This window comes from Scyliorhinus canicula, chromosome 4, assembly GCF_902713615.1.
Source record: "Scyliorhinus canicula chromosome 4, sScyCan1.1, whole genome shotgun sequence".
NCBI classification, from domain to species: domain Eukaryota; kingdom Metazoa; phylum Chordata; class Chondrichthyes; order Carcharhiniformes; family Scyliorhinidae; genus Scyliorhinus; species Scyliorhinus canicula.
Window position 1 is genome coordinate 44,685,730 of NC_052149.1, and position 12,816 is coordinate 44,698,545.

General features: G+C 49.0%; 2 protein-coding genes across 4 annotated transcripts in view; one reads left to right on the top strand and one right to left on the bottom strand.

The window, feature by feature from the left end:
- Window positions 1-294: 294 nt before the first annotated feature.
- On the bottom strand, window positions 295-7,717 carry mmachc (metabolism of cobalamin associated C). Its single transcript, XM_038794157.1, has 4 exons — window positions 7,635-7,717; window positions 4,929-5,123; window positions 3,581-3,733; window positions 295-1,339 (listed from the first exon to the last, which is right to left on the bottom strand). The coding sequence occupies exons 1-4, from the start codon at window positions 7,704-7,706 to the stop codon at window positions 1,007-1,009; spliced, it is 753 nt and encodes a 250-aa protein (XP_038650085.1). The 5' UTR covers window positions 7,707-7,717; the 3' UTR covers window positions 295-1,006.
- LOC119964530 (myosin heavy chain, clone 203-like) overlaps window positions 7,661-12,816 on the top strand; it is a 46,219-nt gene continuing 41,063 nt past the window's right edge. Inside the window, exon 1 of one of the 3 annotated variants that reach the window (XM_038794142.1) lies at window positions 7,661-7,836. In XM_038794142.1, coding sequence (XP_038650070.1) covers window positions 7,705-7,836 — 132 coding nt within the window. In that variant the 5' untranslated portion in view covers window positions 7,661-7,704. Of the gene's footprint in view, window positions 7,837-8,489; window positions 8,535-12,773; window positions 12,801-12,816 lie in introns of those variants that run through there. The other 2 variants (XM_038794143.1, XM_038794144.1) reach the window with 2 other exon arrangements.

Sequence of the window (12,816 nt, forward strand, 5' to 3'; positions counted from 1 at the left end):
CACCGTATACCCGAACAGGCGCCAGAGTGTGGTGACTAGAGGCTTTTCACAGTAACTTCATTGCAGCATTAATGGGAGGCTACTTGTGACAATAATGAAGTTTATTATTATTATTTTAGATGACAGGAGGAGTGGAGTTGCTTATTGAAACAGCCTTTTGTTGTAAATTTGAAGGACAAGAGTTAGGTGTGAGAGCTCATACTGTAACATACTCTTTTACAATTGTTTGCAGTAATTTTAAACAATTTATAAAAAAGGCAAAATTTGAAATATATTCAGTGGGACTCCCCAAAATGACTTCTAAAAGTAAACATTTATTTTAGATTTTTCATTGGTTTACATGTTACTTTTTCACAAAGTATTTGTATCACAGAGACTTGTGCGTACATTGGAGTTTTAATGCTCACTTCCAGGGTCAACAGAATCTATGTCAACATTCAAGATCAGAATGGACAGATAGAACCATGTTCACAGGTGAAAGATAAAAGCTGACATAGACTAGTTGGGCAAAATGGCTTGTTTCCATGCTGTGACTTATTTTGTACTAGTTTCCATGTGTTGGCTTCCACATTACGTTTTGAATAAACAACCTTGAATAAGCAAACCCAGAATATAAACTGAATGACATATTATTGGTGAACAAGATCACTGAAAATCTCCAAATATTGCATTATTTTTGTTTTACTGCATTGAGCAATATTAAACTATGTAAACTTGTTTTCCCCATCCAAAGCAATATATAACTATATAGAAACTAAAAATATCACCATATAAAAATTAAAGCCAATGTAGAGAAAACAGTTCTTTTTATAAAATATTTTAAAAAACATACATTATGGCATTGAGTTGAAAACATAATTTATCCCCCACAAAAATAGAAAAACCTTTTTACTCCCATAATTTATTTATTCAGCAGCTAAATAGTGAGTAAGTAGTCTCTATACGCTTTCCCCTCCACCAACCCCTCACCAAATGTTGTCATCTAGGCTTCCTATCAGTGGAGATATTAAAAAGCTCCATGTGTTTTGCTTTGCTGATTTTCTCCTGAAATATTACTTTTCAGTCCAAGTAGTTTAAATCTTTCAGCAGGAGGTGTTGCAAAGTATTGTTTTTGTTCTTCAGAGTACCTTTCTTCTACATCAATGATATCACGGTAGGTCCAGTCTCTCCAGTGAAAGGTAAAGCTTTCAAGTAATTGGATCTTTTTTTCATCTGTTGAAACACAGTCCACAGGCAGCTTCTGCTCAAGGGATGGGACCTGGACATTTGGGAATATTAAGATTCCTCGTATTGCAAACCAGCCTCCATAGCGTGGATGAATGCACACTCCGTACATTTTCTATAAGAAAATGATTTAATATTTTTTATTAAATGCAAGATATTTATTGATTTATGCAGCTAATGTGATGGACAGATGACCAAATTACAGACCTTATTCAATGGCACGCTATAAAACGCCCCCTGAAGGCATCTAGTGGTTCAACAATATGACACTCAGTTATTTCTCCTTTCTTGCAAGGAAGGATTTTTACTCATCACTGGCTGTTCCCCACAAATGGCATAGTTGAGATCGAAAATTCATTTTGGGAGGAATAATAGACATCAATTGTTTTCCTACTACTTTGTGCCGTATGTTGGATTCAATATGCTATGTCCCCAAAGTGCTCTTCCAATTTAAGGCCGAGATCCCTTCCAGATTTCCATGCTAACTACAGAACATTTCCCAGTACCAAATGCCATCCTTGGCAGAGATGACAGCTAGCAAGTCCCAGGCCTCTAACAATGCCACTCTGTCTGCTAGAAGCTCCGCCAATATTTTTCTCTCCTGTATGGCAGCACCAAGCTTTCACCTATTCCACTGGTCGAGATAGACAACTTACCACGACTCCTCAGATACAGAAGTAGTCCTTGTCTATATGCAAGACCTGGACAATATTCAGGCTTGGGTTGATAAAGTAACAAGTAACAATCACATCACACAAGCTGCAGACAATAACCATCTCCAACAGGAGAGAATCTAACCATTGACCCTTGATGTTCAATGCCATGACCATTGATGAATCCTCCACTATCAATATCCCGTGGGTTAGTGTGGACCAGTAAATGCACTGGACTAGCCATATGGTTACAACAGCAGATCAGAGGCTAGGAATTCTGAGGGGAGTAATAATTCACCTGACTCGCCAAATTCTGTCCACCATTAACAAGGGACAGGTCAGATGTGTGATGCATACTTTCCATTAGCCACGATGAATGCAGCTTCAACACTCAAGAAGCTCAACACCATCCAGGTCAAAGCAGCCCGCTTGATCGGCACCCCATCACTGTAAACATTTATTTCCTCCACCCCTGGGATTTTCACAGTAATTTCATTGCAGTGTTAATGTAAGCCTACTTGTGACATTAATAAAGATTATTATTATGCACAGTGGCAGCAGGGAGTACCATCAATAAGATGTTTGCAGCAACTCACTAAGGCATCTTTCACAGCAGTGTCCAAACATGACCTCTACCATCTAAGAACATCACCACCTGCAAGTTCCCTTTCAGGCCACACACGATCCTGGCTTGGAACTATATCACTATTCCTTTGCTATCACTGGGTCAAAATCCTGGAATTCTCTCTCAAACAGTTGTCCCTGAACCCGATGGACTACAAGCTGTTCAAGATGGCTCACTCCCACATTCTCAGGGACCTTTAGGGATGGCAATAAGTATTGGCCTTGCCAGCAATGCCCACAGGAAAAAGAAAACTACATCACAGCTAGGTGGTGTCATTATTTGGAAATAAATATTTTCAATGGGCTTACAAGCCGAGTTACCGGAACACCTCACATCTGAAATGGTAATTTATGGCTACTGAGAAACAGTCTGGATATGATGCTTGCAGCTGCTGATTTTTAAAATTTGTTCATGGGATGTAGGCGCCGCTGGCTGGTCTAGCATTTATTGCCCATCCCCAATTGCCTTGGTCTTTGCTCAGAGGGCATTTAATAGTCAACCACATTGCTGTGGGTCTGGAGTCACATGTTGGCCAGACCAGTGAGGATGGCAGATTTCCTTCCTCAAAGAACATTAGTGAACCAGATGGGATGCTATGTGGTCATTTCTAGATTGGAGATTTAAAAAATCCACAAGCTCCACACATGACATTGTAGTTAAGGATTGAGAGCTGTGGGCATGTAGGGAGACAGAAGGGAGAATCAAATCTTCATCAAGAAGAATACAAATTGGTTTTACCCTTTCCATTTATTCTTTATCCTGGCATTGTAGGAAACTTTGGCCATGGAGAGGCACAGTCTTTCTCAAGTCAACCAACCAGGTCTGGCAATGAATGACAAGATCTAATCAACAGTAAAATATGCCAATGCATTCCATATAATTCTCCTTGATAAACATGGGGTGCTACATGCTGATATCTTAATGCTCTCAGCCAGCAAATGGCAAAATGCAGATTGGAGCTGCAATTCACAAAACTGCTCAGTTCATGTCTTATTGGAAATATTTTTAAGTAGGCAAGTCAAAGCAAAGCGCTAGCTTTCTCCTCTCCTTCACAGAAGACAGTCGCTCTCTCCCTTACTTTTTCTCCCCAGGGGTTTTGCTGCACATCCTTCATTTGATAATAATAGGTTGCTCCAGCCACATGTGCAGCTGTCTGAACCAAAACCTTTGGCTTTCGATTGGGAAGCATCTCAAAGTCATGAATGGCTTCAATCCTCTGATCAGAGAAGTTCTAGAGCAAGAAAATAAGAAAATGTTATTCTCGTAATATAAGAGTTCTGAAGGACCAGATATCTGGCATCCATAATGGTAATATTTTCAAAGAAAACTTTGTTAAATGATTCACGACATTCTCAAGTTAACTGACTACATAAATGCTCACTATCCTAAATTAATTATTATATTTGATCTAATTACAGTCTTCCTGCATGTGTACCAAGCCGAACCACTAATTGTCCTAATACTAATCTATCAGGTTTTGTTTCTATGCCCATATGTTCTCTCTCAGCTCAACTCATCAATGAAACTCTATTCCTTCCCACTCAATCCCATTCCTTGTAAACTACTGACCCCCCACATTTCCTTTCAGGTCACTTAAGTTAGTTGATATTCCTTGATATTGATATTCCAATTTCCTTTTAACTTTCAAAGCCTATCCTTTGTCAGAAATTCCATCTTCAACCTTGCACGACTCTCCAAAGACTTGTTATATTTTGTCACCTCCAAAATTGATCCTGATGTGCAAACCCTCCAGAATTCAAGAAACCTTCAGAACCCTACAACTCCCCTTTTTCTATCTGTTCTTGATCATCTCGACCTATCTATAAACCTGTCTCTCCTTAGGAGGGGGCTCAGTTGGCTGGACAGCCGGTTTGTGATGCAGAGCGAGGCCAACAGCGCAGGCTCAATCCCTGTACCGGCTGAGGTTATTCATAAAGGCCCCGTCTTCTCAACCTTGCCCCTCACCTGACATGTGGTAATCCTCAGGCTAAATCACCACCAGTCAGCTCTCCCTGTCAAAGGGGAAAAAAATTAGCCGATGGTCATCTGGGACATACTTTACACCCTTGGATAATGTGATGACGATGTCGAACCCATAAGGTTCAACAAATTCCTTAAATTCTCTGTACGTGAAATGGGTTTAATGTTTTTGCACCATGCTGGTACTATATACAGACATAAGCTATATTAATGCATCAGCGATTGTGAATAATAATCAGCAAAAAGACAAGACTTTAAGAATAGTCACATTAAATTTGAAAAACAAATAAAATTTTAGAAGCAGTAAATTCTCAACATGGCCCAATATGACAATCAAATAATTACCAACATTAAGGGTTATCTCTCATAGTAAATACTATTTAACACTCCCATTCAGTCAGCAGGTCTTAAGTATTAAAGACATTAAGTAAAACATGCGTATTTACTTCTTTGACAAGTGAAAAATAAAGAACAGCACACTCATCAATAGGGTCTCGAACAGTGGATAATTGCTTATCTGCAATGAAAGGTTTGAAGGCTTTCTCAAACATCTGAGGTGTGCTGAGGACAACAAAGGCCAATGTGTCATCTGGGTACTGAAGGTGGAAGGAGGGTTGTAAGACAGCATTATACCAACCAATCTGGGGAGGGAAAAAAACACAAAGTAGCGTTATAAGAAAGCCAACAACAAAAAACAGGGCTAAAAAAGAGAAATACAAATAAAAGCTCTATAAATCCCGCCCTGCGAACTGGTTCCCCATTAGCAGCCATCTTTTGGGGCGACCAGACTGGATGGGCCTGGCTGCTGCTCGGGTGTTCCAGGTGGTGTGGTGACGCCTTGTTCCGCCTGCTGCCCACCAAATGCTCCAGGGACAGGAGGGGGAAGAGAAAGGGGGGGCACCTTCTCTCTCTCAGGGTGCCTAATGGCACCCGGGCTACTCCATGGGATGAGGCTATCCACTGAGGCTCCCCTGCCACTTTAGTGCTGCCAGTCCTGGCGGCCTGCACTGGTGTCGACCAGGGTCCGCATGCCCGCAGCCATGGAGCACGATGAATGGACCATCGCCGCCTTGGACTGCGCCATAATCACGCTGTGACTGTGTCATTACCTTCTGGGTCTGTGTGACATCAGCCAGCAACTGCACCATCGCCCTCTGGGACTGGTGTCTGTGCCACGTTGGTCAGTGCCTGGGCAATGCCGCCGGCGTTCCCAGCCATGGCCTGCTGTGACTGTGCCACACTCAGCAGCGTCACTGCGATGTTCACATGGCTCTGGCACATGGTTGCCTGTGAGATGGCAGCCCTCACCTGGGCTCGGCCAGCGCCGGCACACAACACCCCAGGCCGAAACCGTCGCCCCCCCCAATGCCTCCACCACGGACGGCACATGTGCGACATTGTCGGCACCACCTCCTGCTGCTGCATGCAGTTGGACTCCTCCAACTGCACCTGCAGGTGTTGGATGAGGTGTTCATGAGGACAACCCCTCATGTAGTTCCTGGCTCTGCGGCTGCATCCCCATGATTGATGGGACTGTCCGTTCCAGAAGCCCAAATCCCGTCTGGACGGCAGCTAGTTTCAGGAGTCGGCCTGCACTCCAACCGTCCACCCCCTCCGGTGTTCCTACCTCCACCTGCTGTACCGGATCAGCTGTGTGGTGCGCACCAGATAATGTCCCAGGTACCTCTCCATTAAAGTGCCCAACCAAGGTGAGTGTCTCTGGGATGGTGGAGGTGTTGGAGGGTCATCCTCCGGCTCGAGCTCCAGGGTCTCCTCTTGGGCAGAGGGCTGACATCTCAGATGCTCAGCTCATGGGGGGGCCTCGGCTGAGGCACTGGTTAGGGGCAGTGGACGTCAGATGAACCTGCCCCTATCACCAGCAGGTCCTGCAACGCACAGGACAAGATGCATGATTAGACCATGGAACGGTGAGCGTGTGGGTAGGTTGGGGGTAACGGTGGTGTTGGGGTAGGGGGGGGCTTTGATACTCATGTCATGGGGAACCGCAACTCAGTGGGGTATCACTTTTTCGTCCGTGGCCGAACTCCACCTCAGCGACCTCCCTTTCCTCTGGGCTCCCCAGGGCTCTCTTGACAGCAACAGGGAGGGGCCGCAGGTCTGGCAGTCTCCCTCTGGATTCTCCCACTCCCAGCGGTTCTGTGTGGCCTTCTTGCAGGGGAGGGAGGTGAACAGAAAACAACAGAGTTAGACAGTCTGACGCATGCAGCCCAGTGCTGGTGGTCTCAGTGACCAGATCACCCAGCCATGGCAGCCGGTATGGGTACCGGCATGTGGTGCACTGTGGGGGTTCGCCCATCCTTCGAGTTGGGGGGGGGGGGCAGTGGTGTCGGGTTATAGGTGTTGGTGCCAGGGCCATGGTGCTGCCCTACGCACCCGGAGGAGGTTGCGCAATGTTTTACAGCACTACTGGCTGGTCCAGATGACATGGTCAGCTGCCCATGCCGATACACCTCTGCCACTTGCACACAGGCGCGGCAAATGGCGACAGCTGGCAGCCTCCTTCCTGGGCCGGGGTACTGGGTCATCCTCCTCTTCTCCACAGCGTCCAGGAGAGTCTTGAGCTCTGCGTTCATGAACCTTGGGGCTGCTCTCCTCGCTGCCATCTTGTTGGCTGGGATGGTCTGTGTAGGGTGAAGTGTGTATATGCGGCTGCAGCCCGTCAGCCTCCAGAGTGTCAATCGTAAAAACCGGCAAATCCCACACTGTTTCTTATTAGAATCGGTTGTGTTCCACATGGCGCCATGAGCTGTAACAGAACAGGTGCAGCGCCAGTTTTGCTGTCGTTAACATCCATGAATTCTGCATCAGCGTTAACACAGTCTCACAGCGGAGAATCCCACCCACTATTTAAACACTCTAAATTCTACTTTAAGTTGCATTGAATACTAACAAAGGGAATCAACCCGAAATTTACATGCACCCCCCATATCCAGCTCCATCCCTGTCCATCACCTCACCTCCTTACCCCACCCATTATGCCCCGCCCATCACCCCATGCCCCGCCCATCACCCCGCCCATCACCCCACCCACATTGCTTCGCCCCTCCCATCCTGCCCTTCCCTATCCCCCCATATCGCACCCCTCCTCCATATTACACCGCCCCAGGGCCTGCTATCCGAGGTGTATTTACCTTGAACGGGTGACACTCGAAGCCAAGCGGACCCAGAAACGCGCTCAGCTGCTGCTGTATTGCAGCCGCCATGATCTCATGGTGCTGTGACGCAATATCCGGCTCAAGGACAATTACAAACTACAACTCCCAGACTGCCCCGCACCATACGTCCTGGCGTCAGGTGAAGCGACGCTCATTTAAACTTCGGGGAGCCGCTGGGGTGAGTGAATGTTGCGTTCTTCATACCGCGTCCTCCTAACGGCAGGCCAGGCCAGGCCTTGCTGCAGTAAGAACTATGGGCTCGAGTGTAGCGTTTATGCTTTGTGAAATATCAATTTAGCCCAGTATTTTTAGTGAAAATGGCGATAACACAGTTGGTGAAGGTTAAGGGCCTGTATTATTTAAGCTTCCCTCTTCCACAGAGTTTGATATAGGGTTAGCCTCCTGCAAAGACTCTTCCTTCACTGTTGTCCAGAGACTGCTGCTATCTGCCCAATATCCAAATGCTGCAGTTCCATTTCCAACAATGAGATCTCCTTTCCCTTTTGCATTGCCCACTTCTAAGCTACCTCTTGGATGTCCTTCTCTTCTTGTCTTAATTTTAGCGACATCAACTGGTTTGGGATGAATTTTCACCCGCGAATGATACGATGCCAGATCTGTTGTCAGACTGTTGTTGCTACCTCAACTCCGAAATTTATCACAACTTCCTCCAGCTCGCTGTAGAAAAGACGCAAAGTCATTTGCTTTTGGCTCCTGCTGCTAACTCCTCCACCTCTCCCTCAAACTGAACCTGACCATTTGCAATACCTATGCTGAGCTGAACTCTTAAACCTCATCTTACCCAACTAACTGTTGCAGAGGTCGAAGCATCGCCCGTTAAATTGAATGCATTCTGGTGCAGGGAGATTGTGTTGGGTAAGCTGGGTCTATGTGGACTGCATTTGATGCAGTCTTTGCACTCTCTGCCACCCCCTAAATCCCCCATCCCTGTTCCGAACCGATGATTGCCACCCAATGGAGCCTCCATCGAGCCCCCTGTTTCCCCCCTATGCCGTCTCCACTGTCCCCAGATTCTTAGGGTCGCAGCCACCACCGGGCTCATGGTAAACCTCTTAGGGGAGAACGGCAACGGCGCCGTTGTCATGGCACCCAGGCTCGTACCTCTACATGACGCCATCTCCATTCTTTTCCACGTCGCCCCTCCCCCCTCCATCACCCATTTACGCACCATTGACACATTGGCTGCCCAATAGTACCCCAAAAGGTTGGGCAGCGCCAGCCCGCCTCTATCCCTCCCTCGCTCCAGGAACACCCTCTTCACTCTCGGAGTCCCATGTGCCCACACAAAGCTCACGATACTGCTAGTCACTCTCCTAAAGAAGGCCCTGGGGATAAAGATGGGCAGGCACTGAAAGAGGAACAAGAACCTCGGAAGCACCGTCATTTTGACGGACTGTACCCTCCCCGCCAACGACAATGACAGCATGTCCCACCTCTTGAACTCCTCCATCTGATCTACAAGTCCGTTGAAATTATGTTTGTGTAGAGTCCCCCAGTCCCTGGCCACCTGCACCCCCAGTCCCTGGCCACCTGCACCCCCAGGTACCTAAAGCTCCCCCCTGCCCTCCTAAGCAGGAGCCTACCAATTCCTTCCTCCTGGTCTCCAGGGTGCACCACAAACACCTCACTCTTGCCTAAATTTAGTTTATAAGCCTGAAAAGGTCCCAAACTCAGCTAGCAGCTCCATCACCCCCTGCATCCCTCCCACCGGGTCTTCCACATACAGTAACAGGTCATCGGCATACAACGACACCCTATGTTCCTCCCCACCTCGCACCAAACCTCTCCACCTCTCTGAATCCCTCAACGCCATCGCCAGCGGCTCGATTGCCAGTGCAAACAACAAGGGGGACGGGGGCAACCCTGCCTGGTCCCTCGGTAAAGCCGGAAGTACTCCGACCTCCTCCCATTCATGGCCACGCACGCCATCGGGGCCTCATATAGCAGCCTTACCCATCTAATAAACCCTTCACCAAATCCAAACCTCCCCAATACCTCCCATAAGTACCCCCACTCCACTCTATCGAAGGCCTTCTCCGCATCCAGCGCCACCACTATCTCTGCCTCCCCCTCAATCGCCGGCAACATGATGACATTCAACAATCTCCGCACATTCGTGTTCAGCTGCCTTCCCTTCACAAAACCTGTCTGGTCCTCGTGTACAACCCCTGGCACACAGTCCTCTATCCTGGTGGCCGGGATTTTTGCCAGCACCTTGGCATCTACGTTGAGGAGAGATATGGGCCTGTATGAACCACACTGCTGGGGGTCCTTGTCCCTCTTTAAAATTAATGAGATCAGCGCCCGCGACATCGTCGGGCGCAAAGACCCCCCTTCCCACGCTTCATTAAGTGTCCGCACCAGCAAGGGGCCCACCAGGTCCACAAACTTTTTATAAAATTCTATCGGGAACCCATCCGGCCCCGGTGCCTTCCCTGACTGCATCTGCCCGATCCCCTTAACTAGCTCCTCCAGCTCAATCGGCGCACCCAACCCCTCCACCTGCTCCTCCTGCACCTTTGGGAAAGAAAGCCCATCGAGGAACCTCTCCATTCCCCTCCTCTCCCCCGTTGGCACCGACCGGTACATTTCCCCGTAAAAGTCCTTGAAGACCTCATTCGCCTCTACCCTCTTCCGCACCACATTCCCACTGTTGTCTCTCACTCCAGCAATTTCCTTAGCCGCATCCCGCTTGCGGAGCTGATGAGCATCCTACTCGCCTTTTCACCATGTTCGTACACTGCCCCTTGTGCCTTCCTCCACTGTGCCTCCGCCTTTCTAGTGGTCAGCAAATCAAATTTAGCCTGCAGGCTGCGCCTCTCCCCCAACAGACTCTCCTCTGGTGCCTCTGCGTACCTCCTGTCTACCTCCAGCATCATTCCCACCAGTCTATCCCTCTCACTCCTCTCGCTCCTCTCCCTGTGTGCCCGGATGGATATCAGCTCCCCACGAATCACTGCCTTCAGGGCTTCCCAGACCACCCCCACCTGAACCTCCCCCGTATCATTCACCTCGAGGTACCCCTCAATACTTGCCCGGACCCTCCTACACACCTCCTCCTCCGCCAAGATCCGGGACCCGTCCCAACATACGCCTCATAAAGCCCGCATCATCCCAATTTGGGGCATACACACTAGCAAATACCACCTTCTCTCCTTGTAGCCTGCCCCTAACCATAACATACCTACCCCCCTTATCCGCCGCCACCACCTCCGATGCCTCGAACGACACATTTTTCCCCACCAGAATCGCCACTTCCCGGTTCTTCACATCCAACTCAGAGTGGAAAACCTGCCCCACCCATCCCTTCCTCAAACGGACCTGGTCGCCTCTGACGGCTTCTTGACGCAAACCATGGAGCTAACCCAGTCTATGGGTGACCTTTGATATGACGCCCTGGTGCTGGAGGTCTTGCAACTGCTGCTTGAGGCGGTCCTTGAGGGGTGCCGGCACCCGACGCGGTGCGTGAACCACAGGCGTGGCGTTTGGCTTCAGCAGGATTTTGTATCGGTATGGGAGTGTGCCCATACCTTTGAACACGTTATGGTATTGCGCTATGATGTCATCAATTTGAGCCTGGAAGTTTTCATCAGGAGAGGCCATTGCCTGTGCGGATGACATGGTGTGGACTCGTTGAACCAGGTTCAGGAGTTTGCAGGCCCGAGCACTGAGCAGGGAAGCTCTTGTCAGGTCCCACGATTTCAAATCGCAACGTCGCTTTCAATGACCTATTGGATACCCCAAGTTGGCATGAGCCGCTGGCAGCAATGGCATTTCCATTGTAGTCGAGGAGCTGGCAGGCCGGTGGAAGAATGCATGGTCTGACGCGGATGGTGTCGAGGTCAGATTTTGAAATGAGGTTTGCTGAAGCGCCGGTGTCCAGCTTGAAACGGATGCGAGCCTTGTTAACTGTAAGGGTAGCACACCACTCGTCGTCCGGATCAACGCTCAGGATTGGGAGGTGTTTCACCATCTTTGAGAGAGGCAGCGCATGCTTAGTAATGATGACCACTCGGAATAGGGATTTGAGGCACTCGGCATCAGGATCTGGTGGGCTGTCGGGGTCGGAGTCTGTCACGGCCTGCTGTACCAAATGGACGCTTCTGCGCCGTGGCTAGGATTGCTGGATGCTGGGCAGTGGGGCAGATCTGCAAAGGGCTGCGTAGTGGCCAAGCTTGCCACACTGAAGACAGCGTCGTGATTTTGCCGGACATTGCCGCTTTAAATGGGCAGTGCCACAATTTGGACACGTCATGACGCCGGCGTCAGCGCGTTCCGTGTGCAAACGCGCATGCGCAGTGCAGTCGAAAGACGTACGCACCTGCGTAGGCTGGTCGTCGGTCTCGCCGTCCCCTCGGTCGTGGCGCGCATGTGCTGGAGCCCGGGAAAAGCGTGCAAAATGGCCACTCCCATCAAGACTCAGGCCCTGCATTTGTGTGATGGCCTGCACCCATTCTGCCTCGTGGGGGTTTAGCTTTGCCATTTCTGCCGCCCTGATGTGGGAGTACCGGTTGCTAGCATGCTCGTGGAGAACGCATGTTTCGATGGCGATGGTGAGGGTGAGCTGCTTGACTTTCAGGAGCTGCTGGTGAAGGGAATTGGAGTGGACCCCGAAAACGATCTGATCCCGGATCATGGAATCAGTTGTTGAGTCATAGTTATATGACTGCGCGAGGATGCGGAGATGGGTCAAAAAGGACTGAAAACGTTCATCCTTACCCTGAAGCCTCTGCTGGAAAACGTACCGTTCAACGCTCTCATTCACCTCAATGTTGCAGTGGCTGTCGAACTTCAGCAGGACTGTTTTAAATTTTGTCTTGTCTTCGCCTTCAGCGAATGTAAGGGAGTTGTAGATGTGGATAGCATGGTCACCGGCTGTAGAAAGGAATAGTGCGATCTTCCTGGCATCTGATGCGGCCTCGAGGTCGGTGGCTTCAAGGTAGAGTTGGAACTTCAGTTTGAAAATCTTCCAGTTTGCACCGAGGTTGCTGGCAATGCGGAGCTGCGGAGGAGGGCAGACATTGTCCATGTTACCGGATGGCTGATTGCTGGTCAACGCAAATTACCTCAAGATGAGTCCGTCAATTCTCAACATCCAGACCTGGTACCATGATGTGTTGGGTAAGCTGGATCTATG